The sequence below is a fragment of the Leucoraja erinacea genome, chromosome 24, assembly GCF_028641065.1.
Source record: "Leucoraja erinacea ecotype New England chromosome 24, Leri_hhj_1, whole genome shotgun sequence".
Lineage (NCBI taxonomy): Eukaryota > Metazoa > Chordata > Chondrichthyes > Rajiformes > Rajidae > Leucoraja > Leucoraja erinaceus.
The window spans coordinates 24,217,493-24,241,852 of NC_073400.1; the positions used below are offsets into that span (position 1 = coordinate 24,217,493).

Below are 24,360 nucleotides of genomic sequence, written 5' to 3' on the forward strand. Positions count from 1 at the left end.
CAATTTGCTTCGAACTTTGAGTGGTACTTTGTAAGGCGATTGCTCCCTTTGTAAACAAGTGCTGCAAAAAAAAAGGTAAAACAAAATGTAAACAAGATTTTATTTTTAAATGTTTTTAGGACATCCTTTAGGAAGATCCCGATCATCGGAGGGAGAGAGTTGGATTTGAGTGTTTTATACAGCAGAGTCACTTCGCTCGGGGGATTTGCCAAGGTAATTTAGTCATATATGAAACATATATATTATGCCGTTTAAATTTTATGGAGGTTCATATTTGATGCCCCATCACCATCGAAAGACACCCTTGTTTATTAGAGGTCATGCGTACGTTTGTTTACTACTGACTTTTTGGGTTAAAGAATATAAAACGTTGATTACTGTGAATTTTTTTACAAATAGATTCCATTGTTTACTGAAAACAGCGTGAAACTCACAAGTCTCTGACATAACTCTAAATATAAGCAGTGAAAAAAATCCCACAAATTTACAGAGCGTTTTTTTCCTAATGAACTTGTGGATTCCCAATATTTATCGTTATTACTATTAAAGTATATAGAAAATCTAGCTGTGGTATTTTTTAAGACTGACTACCAATTTGGTTTACGTGCCCATACAAAGTTTGCCGCCTCTTTTAAATATACAATAAATATCTATCTATGAAAATGAATTTTTTTTTAAATGGCGAAAAAGAAACAATCGGGTTCTTGTAGAAGATGATTTATAGGGAATTTTGAAATACTTCGTTTTAGCTAAACGAAACGGTTTGTGTGAGCCCTTTTAAGGCCTGCCTCCTCTCATAGTCGGAGTGTGGAGCGAGTGAATGAACTGAAAATTAGCGACTGTGTAACATCAGTAATGTGAGCGGGATCCGTGAGAGTCAGCAATGCAACTGTCTGCTGCAATTAAAGTATACTCTTAAAGGGGATTGATCACTTATTTTGTTAAAGAAAGAAAATTGGTTGTTAGGCTTCTTGCACAGCTAGGCCTTGTAGAGGCCTAAATCAATATGAATTAAAATAAGAATCTACAAAAGACATTTTTGATTTTCAGAAACCTTTACTTGACATTTGGAGATTGGATAACATGTTTTGACCACATGTTGAATATTTGTAAGAAAATACCCAGTATTAATGAAAGATAAAGGGTCCCTTTTATAGATGCTTGCCACATTAACATTGACAGAAAATTACTTTTATTTGTTGATGTCATTGCCATGACTGGGTGCTCCTTCTCATTATTTTATGCTGTATGTGTTTTGAAGGGAGGGGGTAGAAATAAACTACTTATTAAAATTTACCAAATTGGGTTTGTTGACCTGGTATTCATTTGAACAAGCTGCAGTTACTGATGGTTTGGTGCAAATGATTTTTTTATATAGATATATCTACATGTTGGATGAGACTATGATAATACTTTTGAGTATTGTGTGCTGCTATTAATCTTTGAAAGGCCAGGAAAGATTTGCTGTGGATATATATTCGTTTGTGGCGAGTTGGGAATTAAATTCCAATGGATGGAAAACTGTATTAAAAACAAAATGCTTGGATGCTCAGCAGGTCAGGCAGCATCTGTGGAAAGTAAAACAATTAACATTTTAGTTCAAAGACATTATGACTTTTAGTTCAAAGACATCATGACTTTCTCTTTCCTCAAATGCTATCTGATCCATTGAGTATTGCCAGCATTTTCTATTTTCAGTTTGTGGAAGTGTTGTATGTTGGAATGAATTGTACTGCTTTGGATGTCATTGAAGTGAGATGGATCAGAATTTCATACATGTCACAACAATGGTAATTGAATGGATCTGATGGAAATTGGGATATGGGAAGGAGTGTTTTGGATGACCTTAATTTGTGGATTAAAAAATTGGCAGGTTAGTTTGGACATCTTTGGAATAGTTGGGTAACAAAATATGGATTCGGATTTCAGCAGCAGTGCTGCTGACCCCCTGATAGAAATTGGTAATATTTTGTGACTGAGATATGTTGGAGAGAATATAGATTTGTATGTCTAACTTGGTGTCAAATGCCAGGTTTGTATACAGTTCAGTTCATCCCAAAACAGCTGACCAGGAAGAATTGGTAAAGAGTCTTGTGTTGGGCAATGTTTGATGGGTGAGAGGAATCCAGTGCAATCATAATTAAAGGTGTTGTATCTGGTCATTCTATTATTGACTGGAGGAAGTTTGACCCATCGAAGATTAGATATTGTATAAGTAGTCTGACATTCAACAATGTAGGACTTAAAAGTGATATCTGGGAGGCAGATATCAGTTATCATCTCTAGATTAGTTAATTATCATCATCTTTAGAAAGTAAAACAGTTAATGTTTACCAAAATAGGTATAATCAGGCAGAACCTGATGTCGTCTTGGGATAATATTGTCAAGGAATATGGTGTGTGTGTGAACAAATTAGATTTGAAAGCATAGTGGTGCTTAGCACTCTATTAATGGGTCAACAGTCATAGTGTTGTAACTGATTGAGGTTGGGTCAACCATGTCTGTTTCATTTCCATCCAATTCAATGTCAGAAAAGTATGTTTACTTTGTTTTTGGGGAATATAAAACATGGCAGATGTTTTATGATTAGGGAGTGATATATGGATTAAAAAAATATTTGGTTTATGTGATTTTTTTGATTTTTTTTTAAAGGTTATTGGGCCAGAGCTTACTAATACTTTTTCTGTGCCTCATCTCAGAGAATTTTTGCACTCCTAATTGAAAAAACTATTGAATCAAAACTTTTTGTTTTTTAATTGTGCCCCAGCTCCCTCAAGTGTAGCCTGCTCCATTAGGGGGTCTGCTCACACTTTGAAAGCTTCAGAGCTATTGATAAGTGAATGTGATTCAAAAAGCCAAATCTATGCTGTTATGTGGCACCGTATTAGGATAATGAACCAGGTAGTTCAATCAGCTATCCCAATTTCTAAGAAAGGGCATCAAGAATTATCCTCAGTTCTGTAGAAATATTTTTAATCATCAGTTCAGTTTAGTTTATTGTCATGTGTACCGTGAAAAGCTTTTGTGTACTATCCAATCAGTAGAAAGACACTACATGATTATCATGTATCTCAGAAGATGTCTAAATTAAAAATATTGGAGAGTTCTCCAATAGCAAAAAAAGATATCAATATAATCTGAGAGGATTTTTGAACTGGGTGGAATATCAGAAGAGAATATGCTAATATTTTAAAAGTGAGGCCTGATTGGGTTGGATGGCCTGATTGTTTTGGAGTCTAACATAAATAGCTGTATACCTTTTTGAAAATGATTAGTTTAAATTTATAATTGCATATAGCAAGCCACTAGAATCATAGAGTTGTTCTTGCACAGAAGGAATCTATTCAAACCAGAAAGCCGGATAGCTCTTTGAAAAATACTTCTCAGCCCCAGTTCACCAGCTCTTACCCCGGGGCCTTAAAATTATTCTGTCAGGTATCTATCTATCCCTTACCCCTTTGAAGGTTGTTCCTATTAGTTTTCTAGGTAATGAATTCCAGATCATAACTCATTTAAAATAATTCCTGATATTTGCTTTCATTCACTTTGTGTTTCCTTATTTCTGAACTATTAATTGATGGGATCAGCCAGTCTCAATTTACTCTATCCAAACTTGTCATGATCTTGTACACCTCAACAAATCTCCCAGCCTTTACTCCAAGTAAAATAACCCATCTCCTCCCATCCAACTTAATTGCCGTTCCTCATCCCTGAAACCATTCCAGCAAATCTCTATGCATAGCCTCAAAGAGTTTCACATCCTGTCTAAAATGTGATGACCAGAATTGAATGCAATAATCCAATCCAAAGATTAAATCAAGAAAATCTTCCTGCTTTTGTACTCTTTGCATCTACTTATGAAGCTCACATGATAACTCTCACTTGTAACTCTTGTATATTTCATATTTAAAAGGCAGTCTCTCTTTCCCCCCCTCCCCACCCCCCCCCCCCAATACGTTTTGGCTTTGTATTAAGGCAGTTTAGGCCTTGGCCACCCATGGGAAATTGTCGTTCCTCATGCTCGAGCCTGAGTGGAATGGAATTGGACCTGATTCTGTCCTTAATACATATACACAGTGCTGCAGTAATTCCAACAGGTCAGGCAGCATCCCTGGAGAACATGATAGGTGACATTTTGGGTCGGGTCCTGATTATGTCCTTGTCTTATGCAAGCACTGGGTTTAGGAGTATTTGCGTAGTGATCGTAATGTGGGAACTCTGGTTGTGTGCTTCATACTATATTAGCGCTAAATGGCTTGCTATTGTCTACCTACAATTGTTTTGTCTGGTATCAATTAAATCAATGTAAGGCAGGAATTGAGTGTAGTCTGTAGGGCTAATTATCTCCCCAGCTAGTAAATTTACCAATGGAGCAACTGAGCAGGACAATGTCGATTGTAATTTGTTGTTTTGAGGAGGTGAAAATCCCAGGTGCATAATGACGTTATGTACCTGTGGCATTTTTTTTATGTAGATATCCAAAAATCTCTTGACCTTTATGCACAAAAAGCTCTTCACAATAGTTAATCAAGTAGAATCACCTCCTTGGTGATTTCATTCTCCCTTTTGGCTCTATCATCTAACATCACTGTACCCTGATTCCCCCTTTGATATTTTTTCTTCATTAAACTGCCTCACTGATATTTATAATCACTCCCGCGACCTGCAGTTAGATGTCTTGATACTTCTCGTGTCAGTTGATTAAATCTTCTCCAGTCGTAACTTCCTAGTATTGATCATGCACTATTTCCCAACACTCTCCTATTTCCATTTTCTTTCAGTTTCTTAAAATAACTTTCCCCAACATACAGCTGCATTTTCAAATTTTCACCTTGCTTGGGGATTGGCATTCCATTTTTCATGATATTTGTGCAGCTACCAATTTGTAATACCACATCCTTACTTTCACCTTTTTCCCATTACGCTAGCTCCAATTAAAGCCAACCTGGTTAATCCTTTTATTGCTGCACCTGGCCAGATCACTATGGTAATATTGGATTCTACCCGCTGCTGAAACAATTTGCGATTCTATGACTGCTGTGAAATATTAAAAAAGACCCCAAGCTTTTCCTCATACTGGTTGCTCCTTGAAATTGCTCAATCTTCCTACCTCTCCGTCTCAATTTGGACAAAAAGGAATGTGGATTTTAGCTATTTGCGTCTCTTCTTTAGCGCATTGGGCCTTAAGCTTCATCTAAACCCCACTACCCATCCTGAAATGATATGTTGACTTTCATCACCTCCTCCTCTTTGCACCTTTCATGAATTAATCTTTTACCTGAGAAATACTTCCTGCACCCTTGAACTTGTTGTGCTAAAGTTGCTAGTGAACAACTTTCCCTTGACTCCCACATTAGCTGATGGTTCCCTCTCATCTCATTCTTCTTCAAATTTTTCGTCAGCACTCAAAATCAATTCTTGAACTCTGTTCATGAAAATTTAGGGTCCACTTATGCTCCTCAGAAAATTTACTCTCGGAGAAATCTGTCATTTTACTGTTTCGGTCTTTCATAATTTTATACATCTCAATTAAATCCATCAGCTTTGTTCAGAAAATTATCCCAGCTTAGTTGTTCTCGTAACTTCAATTCTCCAGGCTTGACGCAATTGTCATATAGTTTCTCTGCAGTCTGCCGTGGTATCACATCCTTTCTGTAGTGTAGTATCTGAACTGATCTTCCAGCATCTGCAGTTCCTTCTTGAACACTTTGTCTACTCCACTGCGATATCTCCTCAAGGTATGCCTACTTTGAAGAAGTTCTCCTCCTCTCCATCAGTCTGAAGAAGGGTTTTGGCCCGAAACGTCACCTATTTCCTTCGCTCCATAGATGCTGCTGCACCCGCTGAGTTTCTCCAGCATTTTTGTGTGCTCTAACTATGTCATGCAGCTTTAGAATGACTTCCCTGCTCTTCTGCTCAGAGCTTGAACCAGTGAAGGACCGTAACCTCTATGCTGCCTTAAGTACCTTATCTATTAAAGTATCCTTGCTAATCATGTATTCATTAGTCTGGACATTGAATACAGGAGTTGTGATGGCATGTAACAACTCAACAAACTGCCTTTCTGGTCACCGAGAGAATATTTATGAGGATGTTACCAGGGCCAGAGGGCTTGGGTTATAAGGAGAGGCTGGAGGTTGTTTTCACTGGATGATAGGAGGTTGAGGGGTGATCTAATAGAGATATATGAATCATGGGTAAGGTGGATGGTCACAGTCCTTTTCCAAGGGCAGTGAAATCTAAAACTAGAGGGCATGATTTAAAATGAGGGGAAAGATTTAAAAGGGACATAAAGGACGGTGTTTTCTACTGAAGGTATTGAGTATGTGGAACATGCTGCCAGTGGAAGCCGCAGAGGTGTGTACAATTAAAATTTTATAAGACATTTGGACAGGGACATGGGCAGAGGTTTTGAGGGCATATGAGCTAAATGTGGGCAAATTGGACTAGATCAGACATCTTGGTCATCATGGATGAGTTGGGACAAGAGTCCGTTTCTGTGGCTCTATGGCCTTAATTTTGGACTTGCATTCCAAATCTTATTCTGTTTCTCTGCAGTTCTCAGTAACTTACAATTTATTCCCATGCTTTATTCTCCCCCCCCCCCCCCCCCCCCCCCCCCCCCAAATGTCAAATGTCTCTAATTGAATTCCTTTTGCCACGTTTGTCCCATCTATACAGTCCATTAGTATCTTATTGGGTCTTAATTGTTTCCTGTCAGTGTTTTTGTCTTCCTTTTAGAATTTCACCCCAGCATCTTCTGTACTTCAGGCACTTTACATTGTTGCATGTCAACACTTGTTGCTTTATCCTATCCTGTCTGTTCTTCTATGTACTCCTTACATACTTAATTAATAAGTTCTCTTGTAAACATTTCAAGTCCTCTGGTCCTTCTGTCCTCTTAGGTGTTGCGCTAGTAAATTTAAAGTGAAAAGTGAAATTCCCAACCATCACAACCCTGGTTATTTTTGGACATTCCCCTGACCATTAGTTGGCCTATTGTACACTTCCATCAATGTGTTTGCACCTTTTTTATTCATCTGTTGACATTTCTAGACTATTATTCTTGTTCAGAGCAGTAATTATTTCCTTTACCAATTTTGTGGGCCTCTTATTGTATTCTCTGCAAGTTTTTAAAAAAATCCTGCAACCAGGAACGTTCTGCTGACACCCCTTCCTTGCTTTGGCATTGTTTTTGCAATGGCTAATGGTTCATTGCCCTTTATTCCCTGGACTCATTGAATGAGAATATAAATGCTTAAGATTTGCCAGCTTGCTTTTCTTTTTTTCCTGTAACTTCCCAACTTGTTCTTCGGCCTTCCAAGTTTTTTTTAGTTCCTGCAGTGAAGTCTGTCTTCCCCTTGCCAAAGTAGTTTAAACCCTCACCAATGGTTTTGCAACCTCCAGAGAAGAATATTGTGTTTTGACCTCTGTTGAAATGGAATATATTTACCTGCAGAGGTCCCACCTTACTCGGAAGAAGACCTCCTGCATCACATCTTTAGCTATTTTTACCTTCCTGTTATTTCTGAACTAATTGGCTTGTGACATATATCTGATATATTTGGTAACATTGCAGTTTGGATAATGCTGTTGAAAACTGGCTCATCACAAAACAGACTTTTTTAATTGTTATCTAATCCGTCTTGTGAGTAATCTGATTTTAAGTAACTGAAAATTACTATGAAACAACACAGAACTGAATGTTCATGTAGGAATATGCTGGTCAGTTTCTTTGTTAATTAAGAAATACTTCAAAAGATTTGAGTGCCTATTAGTGTTTTTGTGCCCAAAGATGTATGATTTAAGCTTTTTGTGCAATTAAGGTTAACTGGCTTTGGTGTTAATTCAATTTGAGAGCTAGTTTTCAGTATTATGTTTCATAAACTAGGGTAGAATATCGCACGGACTTAATTTGAGTTGGTCACAGCCATTGTGTTAATTTACACATTGGGGAAATTTTGTTAAAGGCAGTTCAATGTAGTGGAACCTGCTGGTCATAATGGGAGTCAAGTTCAGGCAGATCTGAGATTAAAATTAATCAGATTTTTATCAAATAAATCAGTGTGCATGCTGATTTTAATGTTAATTATAGTAGCAATGAAGGAGGAAATCAAGCAGCAATCCACAAGTGAACACTTCTGCCCAGAAGGAAGAGTTGGGCAATCTGTGGTCTCACGAAGGAGGAAATGCCTATTTGCACACAGTACATATAAGAGGAACTACTTGTTCTTATAATGTTTGGAATCTGGATAGTTTGGATGAACAAATTAAATGAATGGATTTTACTGTTACATTTTTCTGAGATGCACAGGGGAATGAAGAAGAATGAGAGTGGGGAGATAAAGTTCTCTGGAAAGGAAAGGAAAAGGAAGGTTATGTTAAGAGTGTGGAAATATTGTGATGCCTTGTAACAAATGTAGAAGATACTCCTCTGGGGGTAGACTCAATCTTGCCGTTGTCAGGACCAATCGTATGTGGAAAATTGTTCCAAGCATAATCTACCACCCTGTCTTCAGAGGTGAGGGTGAAATAGGAAAATTTCTTAATTAGCAGTATGGAAATTATTTTCAAAGCAGTTCTAACTGGAGAAAACTATGAACCTTGGGAATTGGCCTAGTCCAATCAGTTTCCCAGTCAAAATCGCCAGCCAATTTTTAGAGAAGTAAAGGAAGAGGAAGGTCAAAGGGTACAATAGTATAGTGCTCAAGTTATCAGACCCAGCACCAGCCTGGCAATTGAAGAGTTAATCAGAAAATATATAATCAGAAGGAGGCTTTTTGGCAATCATGACCATGCCAATCCAAAAATAACTATCCACCCTAATTGCATCTTGAGCATTATTTCTGAGGCATTGCAGATTCTTCAAGTGCACATCAAGGAGCAGCTATACAGGATAAGAATATCTTCCTCAATTACTTTTACGCATTGAGTTAGACATAGAAAATAGGTGCAGGAGTAGGCCATTCGGCCCTTCGAGCCAGCACTGCCATTCAATGTGATTATGGCTGATCATCCACAATCAGTACTCTGTTCCTGTCTTCTCCCCATATTCCTTGATTCCTCCAGCCCTAAGAGCTCTATCGAATGCATCCAGTGAATCGGCCTCCACTGCCTTCCATGGCAGAATTCCACAAATTCACAACTCTCTAGGTGAAAATGTTTTTCCTCATCTCGGTTCTAAGTGGCCCACCCCTTATTCTTAAACTGGCCCCTGGTTCTGGACTCCCCCAACATCAGGAACATGTTTCCTGCATCTAGCTTGTCCAATCCCTTAAGAACATAAGATAACCTCTCATCCTTCTAAATTCCAGTGAATACAAGCCCAGTCGCTTAATTCTTTCATCATCTGACAGTCCCGTATCCCAGGAATTAACCTCGTGACCCTATGCTGCGCTCCCTCAATAGCAAGAAGGTCCTTCCTCAAATTAGGAGACCAAAACTGCACCCAATACTCCAGGTGTGGTCTCAACAGGGCTCTGCACAACTGCAGAAGGACCTCTTTGCTCCTATAACTCAACTCCTCTCGTTATAAAGGCCAACGTTGCATTAGCTTTCTTCACTGCCCGCTGTACCTGCATGCTTGCTGTCAGTGACTGATGTACAAGGACACCCAGGTCTCGTTGCACTTCCCCTTTTCCTAATCTGACACCATTCAGATAATAATCTGCCGCCTTGTTCTTGCCACCAAAATGGATAACCTCCACATTTATCCACATTATACTGCATCTGCCATGCATCTGCCCACTCACCCAGCCTATCTAAGTCGCCTTGCATTCTCATAGCATCCTCTTCACAGTTCACACTGCCACCCAGCTTTGTGTCATCTGCAAATTTGCTAATGTTACTTTTAATTCCTTCACCTAAATCATTTATATATATTGTAAATAGCTGCGGTCCCAGCACAGAACCTTGCGGTACCCCACTAGTCACTGCCTGCCATTCTTAAAGGGACCCGTTAATTCCTACTCTTTGTTTCCTGTCTGCCAACCAATTTTTTATCCATGTCAATACCCTACCCCCAAAACCATGTGCTCTAATTTTGCCCACTGATCTCCTGTGTGGGACCTTATCAAAGACTTTCTGAAAGTCCAGATACACTACATCCACTGGCTCTCCCTTATTCATTTTACATGTTACATCCTCAAAAAATTCCAGAAGATTAGTCGAGCAAGATTTCCCCTTCATAAATCCATGCTGACTTGGACCGATCCTGTTACTGCTATCCAAATGAGCCACTCTTACATCTTTAATAATTGACTCGAGCATCTTCCCCACCACCGATGTCAGGCTAACTGGTCTATAATTCCTCATTTTCTCTCTCCCTCCTTTCTTAAAAAATGGAATAACATTAGCTATCCTCCAATTCACAGGAACTGATCCAGAATCTATAGGACATTGGAAAATGATCAACAATGCAAATAGGATTTCTTTCTAGAGACCATCAGGCCCTGGGGATTTATCAACCTTCAGTCCCATCAGTCTACCCAACACAATTTCCTGACTAATGTGAATTTCCTTCAGTTCCTCCGTCACCCTAGATCCTCTGTCCCCTAGTATCTTTGGGAAATTGTTTGTGTCTTCCTTAGTGAAGACAGAACTAAAGTACTTGTTCAACAGTTGTAGACCCTTACCACTTCCTTTATTTATTATATATTTCCATCAGCAAGTGTGGATTGAAAAAAAGTTACTTGTGATAATGACAGCTGGGAATACACTAAATTGCCCCAAAATTCTCATCTGATTCTTATTCTTCTGTGTGGAAGGAAGGAAATCTGTCGTCATCAACTGCTCTGACCCATACGTGACTCTGGACAACAGTATTTGGAGATAGACAATTAAAATCAATATTGTAAAAGCTGTTCTCATCCTATCTGACGATGGGGCAAACTTGGTACTTGCACTAACATTAATGTAATGGAAGAGCCCAGGATAAGCTTGTAATCTGCATTCAAATGTCTTTATTCTGAGTGAATTTGTGTAAGTTTATTTATTACTGAATGTTGTTGTTACAATTTATCCTTAATTGTCTAGTGAATGGAATGGTTTTGATAAACTATCTGGTTTGCAAGTTCATGATCAGCGTAGAAGATGCTAATTTTCACTACCAAAATAATCACATTTAGTTCCTCGAGTTGAATTTCCTTCCCTGTTGTGTTGGAATTTGAAATCATCCATTTGGATTGTTACTGTAGGCTGCTCAAAATAGACGAGTAGTTTAATCATCAGATTGGAGTAATCCAGATAAATTGGTGAATTGTTCCATTGTAGAATACTATGATGGGAGATGGACACTGAGTATGTTGAATCATTAAAAGTTAGTGCACTGGGTAAGGAATTAAAGCTTACAAATTGTATTGGAGTTTCAATTTTCTTGGTAAATGGGGGAAAATAGTCCTGCCTCTTTCTCTGTTTGGATCCCTCGATTTATTTACCTCGATGAAATCATCTTTACGCTGTCTGTTCCAAAGAAGGCAATTCCAGCTTATTCAACCATTACTCAGTGCTACAAGTTTTCCAATCCTGGTAAAAGGGAATGATCACTTGGGGATTGTATCATCTGTATTCCTGTTCTCAATAGACAACTGGAATTGTGTGCGAAGGGAGGTTGCAGATAGCTGTAAAAATAATAGTTGTGTTAGTGGGAGATTTCATTTTCTGGGTCTCCATTTGTGTAAAGGCTTGTGTGGGGTGGCAATTGTTAAATATGTCCAAGAATGCATGCTTAATCAATATACAGAGTGCCCCATATACAGAGTGCCCCATTAAGGAGGGCGCAACATTGGTGGTCCTCTTAAGGAACGAGTAGAGCAAGTGACAAGTATCACCTGGGAGATGTTTGGGACCAGTGACTGTAATTCTGTTAGATTTAAAGTAATTATAGTGAAGATAGTACTGGCCCACATTAAGGTCCTAAATTGGGGGCAGCTGAGTTTTTTGGGGGGGCGGGGTTGGAACTGGGAATTAATGAAGACAAGGCCGTGGACGTTGTCTAGATGGACCTTAAAGCTTTTGACAAGATTCCACGTGGTAGGGTGTATGGAAGGTTAGATCGCTTGGAATCCAAGGTGAACTAGCCAATTGGATTCAAAATTGGCTTGAAGGAAAGGGTTCAAAAGAATAAGTTGTTTTTCTGATTGGAGGCCTGAGACCAGTGAGGTGCCTCAGTGGTCTGTACTGGTCCACTATGGTTTGTGACTACATTAATGATTTGATGACAATGTAGCTGATGTTGTTAGTAAATTTGTAGATGATGCCAATATTGATGATATAGTGAACAGCGAGGAAGGATACCGTGCCCTCCATAATATTTGGGACAAAGACCGATCATTTATTTATTTGCCTCTGTACTACACAATTTGAGATTTGTAATAGAAAAAAATCATGTGGTTAAAGTGCACATTGGCAGATTTTAATAAAGGTCATTTTTATACATTTTGGTTTCACCATGTGGAAATTACAACAGTGTTTATACATGGTCCCCCCCATTTCAGGGCACCATAATGTTTGTGACACAGCAATGTTGTGTAAATGAAAGTAGTCATGTTTAGTATTTTGTTGCATATCCTTTACATGCAATGACTGCTCGAAGTCTGCGATTCATGGCCATCACCAGTTGCTGGCTGTCTTCTCTGGTGATGCTCTGCCAGGCCTGTATTACAGCCATCTTTAGCTTATGCTTGTTTTGGGAGCTAGTCCCCTTAAGTTTTCTCTTCATCATATAAAAGACATGCTCAATTGGGTTCAGATTGGATGATTGACTTTCAATTTACCATTTTTTAGCTTTGAAAAACTCCTTTGTTGCTTTAGCAGTATGTTTGCGATCATTGTCTTGCTGTTGAATGAACTGCTGGCCAATGAGTTTTGAGTCATTTGTTTGAACTTGAGCAGGTAGGATGTGTCTATACACTTCAGAATTCATTACCACCATCAGCAGTTTTATCATCAATGGAGATAAGTGTGCAGGTCCCTTCAGCAGCCATACATGCCCAGGCCATAACACCCCCACCACCGTGTTTCACAGATGAGGTGGTATGCTTTGGATCTTGGGCAGTTCTTTCTCTCTTCCATACTTTGCTCTTGCCATCACTGATATAAGTTAATCTTTGTTAATCCACAAGACCTTTTTCCGGAACTGTGGTTGCTCTTTTAAGTACTTCATGGCAATCTATGAGCTGGCCATCCTATTTTTTGCGGCTAACCCGCAAAATGCTTTTGTGGTTTGCATCTGGCAGTGTAGCCTCTGTATTTCTGTTCATGAAGTCTTCTGCAGACAGTGGTCATTGACAAATCCACACTGGAGTCCTGAAGAGTGTTTCTGATCTACCGGACAGGTGTTTGGGGATTTTTCTTTATTATAGGGAGAATTCTTCTGTCATCAGCTGTGGAGGTCTTCCTTGGACTGCCAGTTCCTTTGCGATTAGTAGGCTCACCAGTGCTTTTTCTTTATGATGTTCCAAACAGTTCATTTTGGTAAGCCTAAGGTTTGGCTGATGTCTCTAACAGTTTTATTCTTGGTTCTCAGTCTCATATTGGCTTATTTGACTTTCATTGGCACAACTTTGGTCCTTATGTTGATAAACAGCAATAAAAGTTTCCAACGGTGATGGAAAGACTAGAGGAAAGACTGGGTGCTGAGGGCTCTCTTAGACCAACATTAAGGAGGCAATTAAACACGTGAACAATTACAAATGCCTGTGAAACCATGTGTCCCAAACATTATGGTGCCCTGAAATGAGGGGACTATGTATAAACACAGCTGTAATTTCTACATGGTAAAACCAAAATGTATAAAAATACCCTTTAATAAAATCTGACAATGTGCACTTTGACCACATGTGATTTTTTTTTAAATTACAAATCTCAAATTGTGTAGTCCAGAGGCAAATAAATAAATGATGGGTCTTTGTCCCAAACATTGTGGAGGGCACTGTATCTAAGTTTTTAACAAGATCTAATCAGGTGGGAAGATGGACCAGGGAATGGCAAATGGAATTTAACCCTGGCAAGTGTGAAATATTGCACTTTGGTATGTCAAGCCAGGGCTAGACTTGCACAGTAAATGGTAGCGCCCTGGAGAGTGTTGCAGACTAGAAAGATCTAGGAATACAGGTGAATGTTTCCCTAAAAGTGGTGAGTCAGGTGAACAGTGTGGTGAAAAGGTCAATTGACACATTTTCCTTCAATGAGATGGATATTGATTACAACGGATTACAAGGATATTGATCATGATGCAACTGTACAAGTCATTGGTGAGATCACAATTGGAGTACTGTGTGTACTCCGGTCACCCAACCGTAGAAAGGATGTCAGAAAGGATTTGGATAGGGTCCAGAAGAGATTCATTAGGATGTTCTTACCCCCACACAGTATTGGGGGTTCAGTATTGATGTGGATAGAGAACTGGCTGGTAAACAGTCAAGAGTCAAGAGCCAAGAGCCAATTTAATTGTCATTTGGACCCCTTGAGGTCCAAACGAAATGCCGTTTCTGCAGCCATACATTAAAACAATTAGACCCCAGACACAACCATATTTTACATTTTACATAAACATCCATCACATTGCTGGTGATGCCCCCCCCCCCCCCCCCCCCCCCCCCCCCCCCCACACCCCCCCCCCCCCTGGCCCGCACCGCCGCCACACACAAAACAAACCCCCCCCCCCTTCCCCCCCCCCCCCCCCCCCCCCCCCCCCGATGACAGAGTCAAAGTCAAAGCCCCCGGCTGGCGATGGCGATTGTCCCGCGGCCATTAAAGCCACGCCGGGTGGTGCGAGGTCGCACACCGGGTCTTGATGTTGGAGCCCCCGGCGGGCGCTCGCAGAGTCCCGCGGCCATTCCAAGCCGCGCGGGGCAGTGATGTTAGGCCCCGCTCCAGGAGCTCTTCGACCCCGCAACTCGGGCGGGAGAAGTCGCCGTTGCAGGAGCCCTGAAAAGCGGTCTCCCTCCAGGGACCCGCGGGCTCCCGGTGCCGCCGTCCGCAGACCCGCAGTTGCAGCCTCCGAATCAGCAGCAGCAGCAGCAGCAGCAGCGCTCCACCACCGCTCCACCCGCTCCGGACTCGGCCAGCTCCGCGACGGTGAGGTGAGTCGGCACCAGAGTCCCCGGCTTCTTCTGTTGGAGGCCGCTCCTCATTGCAGCCCCAACGACAATGGAGACCCGACAAGAAAAGGTCGGGTCTCCAGTGCAGGGAGAGATTTAAAAGTTACCCCCTTCCCCCCACACACACACCCCAACAAAAAATAACAAAAACTACATATAAACATAGACAAAAAATAATAAAAACGCGGACGGGCTGCAGAGGCCGCTGCTGACGTGAGTCGCGCCGCCTACCGGATCGGGAACAGGAAGCAAAGAGAAGGAGTAAACGGGTCCTTTTCACAATGGCGGGCAGTGACTAGTGGGGTACTGCAAGGCCCAGCAATTTACAATATATATTAATGATCTGGATGAGGGAATTGAAGGCAATGTCTCCAAGTTTGCGGATGACACTAAGCTGGGGGGCAGTGTTAGCTGTGAGGAGGATGCTAGGAGACTGCAAGGTGACTTGGATAGGCTGGGTGAGTGGGCAAATGTTTGGCAGATGCAGTATAATGTGGATAAATGTGAGGTTATCCATTTTGGTGGCAAAAACAGGAAAGCAGACTATTATCTAAATGGTGGCCGATTAGGAAACGGGGAGATGCAGCGAGACCTGGGTGTCATGGTACACCAGTCATTGAAAGTAGGTATGCAGGTGCAGCAGGCAGTGAAGAAAGCGAATGGTATGTTAGCTTTCATAGCAAAAGGATTTGAGTATAGGAGCAGGGAGGTTCTACTGCAGTTGTACAGGGTCTTGGTGAGACCACACCTGGAGTATTGCATACGGTTTTGGTCTCCAAATCTGAGGAAGGACATTATTGCCATAGAAGGAGTGCAGAGAAGGTTCACCAGTGCACAGAAGATTCCTGGGATGCCAGGACTGTCTTATGAAGAAAGACTGGATAGACTTGGTTTATACTCTAGAATTTAGGAGATTGAGAGGGGATCTTATAGAAACTTACAAAATTCTTAAGGGGTTGGACAGGCTCGATGCAGGAAGATTGTTCCCGGTGTTGGGGAAGTCCAGGACAAGGGGTCACAGCTTAAGGAAAAGGGGGAAATCCTTTAAAACCGAGATGAGAAAAACTTTTTTCACACAGAGTGGTGAATCTCTGGAACTCTCTGCCACAGAGGGTAGTCGAGGCCACAGTTCATTGGCTATATTTAAGAGGGAGTTAGATGTGGCCCTTGTGGCTAAGGGGATCAGGGGGTATGGAGAGAAGGCAGGTACGGGATACTGAGTTGGATGATCAGCCATGATCATATTGAATGGCGGTGCAGGCTCGAAGGGCCGAATGGCTTACTCCTGCACCTAATTTCTATGTTTCTATGTTATCTGGGTTTGCAGGTTTGAGCTATGGGAAGAGGTGATAGGCTGGGACTTTTTCTTTGGATCGTAAAAGGCTGAGGGATAACCTTATTGAGGTATGCAAGATCATAAGGGCATGGATAAAGTGACATTCGTTCTTTTTTCCAGGCTTAAGGTTTCAAGACGAGAGAGTATTGGCTTAAAGTATGAAAGGTTTAAGAAGGACATTGGGGGCAACGTTTTCACTCGGATGGTAATCTGCATCTCGAACGAGCTGCCAGAGGAAACTATGGAAGTGGATACAATTCTGACTTTTAAAAGACGTTTGGGCAGATATATGGATGGGAAGGGCTTGGAGGACGATGGGCCAAATGCAGGCAAACGTGGGACTAGATGGGCATGGATAAAGTGGGCTGAAAGACATCTCTGTGTTGCATTGCTCTGTGACTAAACCTTGGCATCCTATTCAATGCCATCACATTTTTCCTATCATGCGGTGACTGGAATTGTATGCTGTTCCCAAGCCGTTACTGAACTAGAGTAGTAAACATTCTCCGTTTGTGTTAAATATAGCAGCTAATAAGGAAACTATTACTTTGTAACTACAGCTTTGACTTGTCCTGCTACCTTCTGATCTATAGAAGAACATTCCAATGTTCCCTTGCTCATCTAGTGCATTCCGTATCATGCCATTTATTATATCTTCCCTTACCTTATTTCACCGCTCCTTGCACTTCTGTGGGTTAAATTAAAAAAAACAGATTGTCCCCTCTTTCTCGAACGTTTCTCGTCTGTGCCAACCACACAGCCAGTTTTTGTATCATCTGTAATTGTAAAACTGTAGGCCACATTCAATCTTGTTACCCATGAAATTGTTCATGGTGAGTCGGATAATACAGTCATAATGTTTATTAACTATTCATAATTTATAATTGGAATAATTATTACTTGTTTCATCTTGGAATTAAATTAAAATAAATCACAATTACTGCAACAGTTTCACTAGTTTCTCCAATAAGGCTTGCTGTATATTTGGATGTTATAATTTTATATTTGATTTAGGATTAGGGGGTAGCACACATTCAGTGACAGGTTGTGCACATAATCTTTGACACGGGAAATGGCAGTCACAGTATCAATTGGAAACACCAAATATACACAGCAAAATGAGCTTTCCAAATGAGTCCAAAGCAGTATTTAATTGTTTTTGAGAACATATGCTTATGTTCAGATATGTCCACAGTATTATTACACAGCCTTTTTCTCTGACCTGCTCACCAAAGTCCTACTTGAGTTTCACCATCACTTGGCTTCAGACCTCATCACAGGTTCGGTGCAAGCAATGAACAAAAAAAGTACATTCTTGACAATAGGTGTGACTGCCCTTGATATCAAGGCAGCATTTACTTGCACTGCAGGTAAAATACTGAATACTGGGGCCAAGGGACAGGCACACAAACAGTTGGGGTTATCACCTACACAAGGCAAATTGCTTGTGGTGGTTGGAAATTGATCAATCCAACTTCAAGGCATTATTTAATTGCATTTACAATTTCTTCGGTGAAGCAGTTTATTCAGTTTGGAGGAATGAGAAAGCATGGATTGATAAATAGCGAATATCATTCAGATCACAAAATACCAGCAATTGACCATTTTCATCAGCAGAGTCTTAACAATCTTCAGTGGCATTATTAAATATCCAACTGGAATCATCCAGGGATCATCATTGATCAGACACGATTGTTGACCAAATGCCTGTCTGGAGCAGCCACTAGTCACCAGGCAGGCCAGAGGTTGGGTTTCTGTGATGTGCAACTCATGGCCTGATATCCCAAAGCTTTTTGCAATAATTATAAGGCACGCCAGGTATTTGATGGAATACTTCCATTTGTCTACTCTGCTAAATATGAATAAGCTACTGTGTTTAACAATTACAAAATGCACAGTTTTTACTTGTCTGGATTATTGCAGCGGCACTTTCCAAAGCTATTATCTCTATAACTAATTAAAATGAAGTTCCCTACAATATCAGGCACCATCCTGACGTGGAAAATTGCTGTTGAAAATGTATCTCCCTTACTCCATTATTGGGCCCGAATTTTGGAAATCCCTACCCGACAGCATTTTGAGAGTACTTTCGTCAGCTGGACATAAAGTTTTCCAGAGGATCATAACTACCTTCCCAGGAATTGACCTTTGTTGCACTTTCTCTATCTTAAGTATACCCTTCTCTAAGGAGACCAGACTTGTTGTACATTTTATTCTGGATATAGTATCAACAGGGCCTATATTAATTGGAGTAAGATGATTTTAAAGCTGTTCTCAGTTCCTACTGCAATAAAATGCAATTTCCCTCCTTAATTGCTTGCTGTGGCTGCACATTATCTTTCAGTGATTTGTGTACAAGAACATCCAGGCCTGTCTGAGCACCAACTTTTAATAGTCTGGGAAAACAACGAGCATTGCTTGTCTTAATCCCATTGCTGCCTTAAGGTATTGTAAACAATACTGAAAAAAACTGCCAAAGGAATGGCAGAGATGAGAAGACAGCATGCTATTGTGCTCTCAAGGGCACTTGGAGCAGGTTAATAACTTTTGGCTTGCCAGTAAAACCTAGGTTCTGGAATGTGAATAAACAAAAATGTTTGCATTTATAGAGGTGGGTTGTTGGAAAGATGTTCCAGACAAATTAAACGTGGTTAATATGGGAAGAAACTGCAGATGCTGGTTTAAACCAAAGATAGACACAAAAAGCTAGAGTGACTCGGGGTCAGACAGATCTCTGGAAAAAGGAATTGGTGACATTTCGGGTCGAGGCCTTTCTTCAGACCACTGGGGAAAATATTCATTTGTTTTTTATAGTGTTGGTGTGACCCATGTATGGGCCCTAAATTTATTAGGAAATGTTAAGCAACGTCTGTGGAAAATGAAACGTCTGATGTTTCAGGTCCGAGACCCCTTGTCAGAAGTGAGAAAGAAAGAAAGAAACAAAACAAGTTAGTTTCCAGTTGCAGAGAAGATGGGAGAGAGGTGGGGAACAAAAGGAATATCTCTGCTTTAGTGAGACAAAATGCATTAATGTGGTACTTAGATGCACGCAGTACCTGTGTTATGTAATGATAATGGGAGGACTGGGATGTGGCCACCAAGCATTCTTTTCATAGATGCTGCCTAACTTGTATGTTTCCAGCAATCTTTATTTAATTTCATTTTCTAGCACCTGAATTGATTTTATTTTCACATATCATGAATAGCTCTTTGTGGTCTGAATATGTTGGAGACAATGTAAAATGTGTCTTTGCAGTGTTGATGTAGCAGCAATGAGGATGCATGGAGCATTAATAATGCATGCATTATTCCCAATATCAGGAGAGGAATTTCTAGGCTTGTGTACAATAAAAATTGTGTTGCAGGTACTGTACATATAGGAAACTATGGTGAGCTTCTCAAACAATAGTATATTGGGTGTTCAAACTTCAAAGGAGAAAACTAGGTTGTAAGCATTTAGGAAGCATGTCTGTTTTATTGCTTTACTGGGAGCATGAGGACATGGGAAATATAAGGAGGCAATTCAGTCCTTCAGACCTGTTGCTTCATTCAATAAAATAATGATTGATTTAAAAAAAAATCTTCCATCACCACTTTTCTGCATTAACCATATCTCTCCACTTCCTTGAATCTAAACATCCATTGATCTTGGAACACACATGTTTGTGCCTAGGCCCCATGGTCATCTTGGGCGGAGAATTGCAAAGGCCATCTACCTTTGGATGGTGCAATTTCTTTGTGTGTCAGACCTGAATGAGCATTTCCCTATCCTGAGACTCTAATTTATAGTTTTAAACACCTCAGCCATAGGCACATGATAGACACTGATGTTCCAAGAAATTTGTACTCATTCGGGTCGTCTTGGTTGGCATGGGCAAGTTGGGCCAAAGGGCCTGTTTATGAATAATGCTATGGCTCCACTCGGTCCTTGTTATCTTCTGTTCTGCACACTGTTTATTTTTCTTTTGTACTAACATGTACTCGTGTATAATATGATTTGCTTGGATAGCACACAAAACAAAGCTTTACAGGTGACAATGATAAATCAATACCAAGATTTATGAAGTAAGCCCATGTATTCACTTTTTTTTTAAAGAAATGCATCTATTATATTTTTATGTTGAACCAATCGGAAAAATATTGTGATTCGTTTCCAGACGACTTGTGTCAAATGGCTCTCAGTGTACTGTTCGCATAAAGAGCTGTTTTTGATTATACAGTGGCGGCCTTTAATGTCAAAACCCATCATTGCTTGTAATGATGTCATAGAGTATTACAGTACAGAAGAAGATATTGATCAGCTGTTATGTTCAACAGATGGAATTTAATCCTGATAAGCGTGGAGTGATGTATTTTGGGAGGTCAAATATGGGTAGATTATGCACAATGGTTCGACCCCAGATATTATTTGACGTGATGTACTTGCTGAAGGTGGCAGCACAGGTAGTAAGGGTGATATAGAAGGCATGTGGGATGTTAATTTTCATTAGACAGGCAACATCTTTGTAATCTCCTCTGCCCCATTTCCAGAACAATCATGTATTTTATGTACTGTGGCAACCAAACCTGCACACAATATTCCAGATGTGGCCTGACCAATGTTTTATAAAATTGTACTGTAACTTCCCTGCTCTCGCCGTCTTAGTCAGTGCATGAGTATGAGTATCCCATATGCTGCCTTTACCACCCTTTCCATCCGTATGACCACTTTTTGGGGATCTTTAGACTTGTACACCAAGTCAGTATTCTCTTAGGTCCTACCATTCATTATGTATGTCTTGTCCTTATTTGACCTTATTTGACCTTAGAAAATACATCACTTTTCGTATACCAGGATCAAATTCAGTCTGTTATTCCTCTGCCAAATTTACCAACAGATCAATACCTTTGTGTCGCCCAAGTCTATCCTCCTATAGTCTCCGTGGAAATAGTTTATTAGTTAAATATTTAAATACCTAAAATGAATTGATATTTCATTTGTTAATGGAAGTTAATACATTTAGAACATTTGGACTTATTTCTGTTTATTTGGGGTTGTGGTGAGGACTTGAGTGTTATCTGTATTGTTTATTTAAAGTCAATGCTACCATCCCTAGCGGATAATGAGGACCTAATATATTCCAATGAGATTGCCTTTCATTTTAAATTAAAGCAGTATCGGCTCCATCTGCGCAATATCTTGTCATGTGACAAACCATTCTGGGAATTGTTAGTATACCTTGCTGCACTCTTGAGTTACCCCCAAGACTGTGGTTTTCAAGCACACAAACACAGATGTTATCATGTTATTCTGCTCATTTTTTTTCTGCCCCTTTGGCAGAAACATTTGTACTGAAGTCCTTGGTCTATGTATTGTGCTTCAGACAGTTCCCTTGAAACAGTCTTTGCTTCAATAATTCCCAAGAATGTAGCATTCAAATTGCTATTTTAAACAAAAGACTTCAAAGATTGTGATTTCGGAATTATTTCCATTGGCATGCACAAATGAGCTTAAGAATAATAGTTCAATGGTACATTCTTGTCGCCTAGGTACAGTGAAATTCCTTTTTTGCATGCAATTCAATAAAAATCTTACTATACAGAGGCACAATCGTATTAGGGTCGATTATACTAAAACAGTACACTAGTCACCACAATTCTAACATCATTTTGTATTGATACAAGTTTCAAGTTGTTGAAATTGTATAGTCTTAACTTGGCCATAAATGTCTGACAGTGGCTCTGGGTTTGAGTAGCCGGCCAGCCAATGTTGTTGGTGTCCTCCACCGCTGCTCCAGATAATGTCCAATCTGCGCGCTCAGCCATTTGGAGCCTCGCCTGATCTAATTGAGCCGCAGGCTGCAGCAGGGCCTCTTGCTCCCTACTGGCGCATTGGCCCAGGAACAGCCATCCGTCGCCTCACAGGGCCAGCGTTCAGTCTCTATGCCCTGGACCCCTCTCGTAGCCAACAGCCAGTGCACTTCCGAGGGCGTAGGAGTTAAGGCCCAAGCCCGCTTACAGGCTCTGTTGTTGTTCCGTGTCTGCCATCACTGCCGACTTGAATAAAGAAAACTTTATTTTTTTTTTTAATTAACTAAAAGTAATAATGAGATGAAATGGGTTAATGTGTGACTGGTAGCAGGGACAAAAGGGAAATGTTCAGGTTCTTGGGACCGGAAGGGTGAACAATTTGTGACTTGTCTGGGATCAAAGTTCTGACAAAGTTAACCAGTACCATGGGCAAAGAAATGCCCAAAGTGATGTGGTGGCGGATGAGCACCAAAGTAATATAATAGAATGAAGCGATGCCAAGGACTTGGGAAGATGAGACTTAAATAAAGATTAGTACAGTAATAGGAGGAAGCTCTTGCATAACTATTAAAAATGCCTTTAAACAGCACGTTCAGAAGTGCAACTAGAACTAAATTGATTCCTAATGAATTCATACTTTGGAGCTGGAATCATTGCAGCAAATTTGGAGAAACAACAGCTAATTTGTATGTGCCAAGATCCTGTTGGCAGCAATTTAATAATCACCTAATAATCCACTGTTAGGTGAAGTGAAAGGATAAATATTGGCCAAGACATTGAAAATAGCTCCACTGCTCAACTTTGGAATTATATTGTGGGGTCTTTTGCATCTGCTCACAGGGCCACACCTCGCTTTTATCTGCTGGGGCCTTTACCACATTCCCTATCGACAGAATTGCCCATCCCACCATCCAACTGCAGCAGACATCCAACCCAAGCCACTTCAAGGGCTCAAATCACATCCAAACTCCTTCATGCTCCCATCTTACCTATTTATGCACAAATACCTCCCCTCCTCTATTCTTATTGTGCTCTTTCCAATTTTTCCAACTTTACCTCCTACCAATCTCCCTTATTTCCTTCCCCTGACTCTTTGCCTCAATTCTCCTTCCGTTCTGCCTCTTTTACTCAAAGTCTATATACTTTGCTCTTGCCATCACTCTGATATAATCTTTGTCTCATCTGTCCACAAGACCTTTTTTCCAGAACTGTGCTTGCTCTTTGTACTTCTTGGCAAACTGTAACCTGGCCATCCTATTTTTGCAGTTAACCAGTGGTTTGCATCTTGCAGCTAGCCCCTGTATTTCTGTTCATAAAGTCTTCTGCAGACAGTGGTCATTGACAAATCCACACCTGACTCCTGAAGAGTATTTCTGATCTGTCGGACAGGTGTTTCGGGAATTTTCTTTATTATTGAGAGAATTCTTCTGTCATCAGATGTGGAGGTCTCCCTTGGCCTGCCAGTCCCTCCGCGATTAGTAAGCTCACCAGTGCTCTCTTTCTTCTTAATGATGTTCCAAACAGTTGATTATGGTAAGCCTAAGGTTTGGCTGATATCTCTTTCTTGTTTCTTAGACTCGTAATGGCTTCCTTGACTTTCATTAGTACAACTTTGGTCTTCGTGTTGATAAACAGCAATAAAAGTTTCCAAAGGTGATGGAAATACTGGAGGAAAGACTAGGTGCTGAGAGCTCTCTTATACCTGCATTAAGGAGGCATTTAAACACACCTGAGCAATTACAAACACCTGTGAAGCCATGTGTCCCAAGCATTATGGTGCCCTGAAATGTGGGGAGTATGTATAAACACATAATTTATATAAATAAATGATGGGTCTTTGTTTCAAACATTATGGAGGGCACTGTGGTATTTCAATAGAGAATTCCGCCAAGTAACGAGCCAGTACTCTCAATTTTTATTTAAGGCTAAACCCTGCTTTATGATCAAAGGTACTAATCTTTGTAGATGTATCAGCAAAATTTCATCTTTGAGCAGAGGTTTGTTCATTATTGATTCTCCTGAATTACATTTAACAAGCCTATTTCTTATGAAGGGGATTGTCTTTTTTTTCTCACTTGCTGCTCACCTTTAGTTTTACTATTCTTGCTGCTTTATTGCACTCTGTAATTTGG

General features: G+C 40.4%; 1 protein-coding gene across 1 annotated transcript in view; it reads left to right on the forward strand.

Moving 5' to 3' along the window:
- Positions 1-24,360, forward strand: part of LOC129708821 (AT-rich interactive domain-containing protein 2-like) — a 159,474-nt gene that overhangs the window by 1,562 nt on the left and 133,552 nt on the right. Inside the window, exon 2 of the mRNA XM_055654824.1 lies at positions 120-213. Within this exon, the coding sequence (XP_055510799.1) occupies positions 120-213 (94 nt within the window). The remainder of the gene's footprint in view (positions 1-119; positions 214-24,360) is intronic.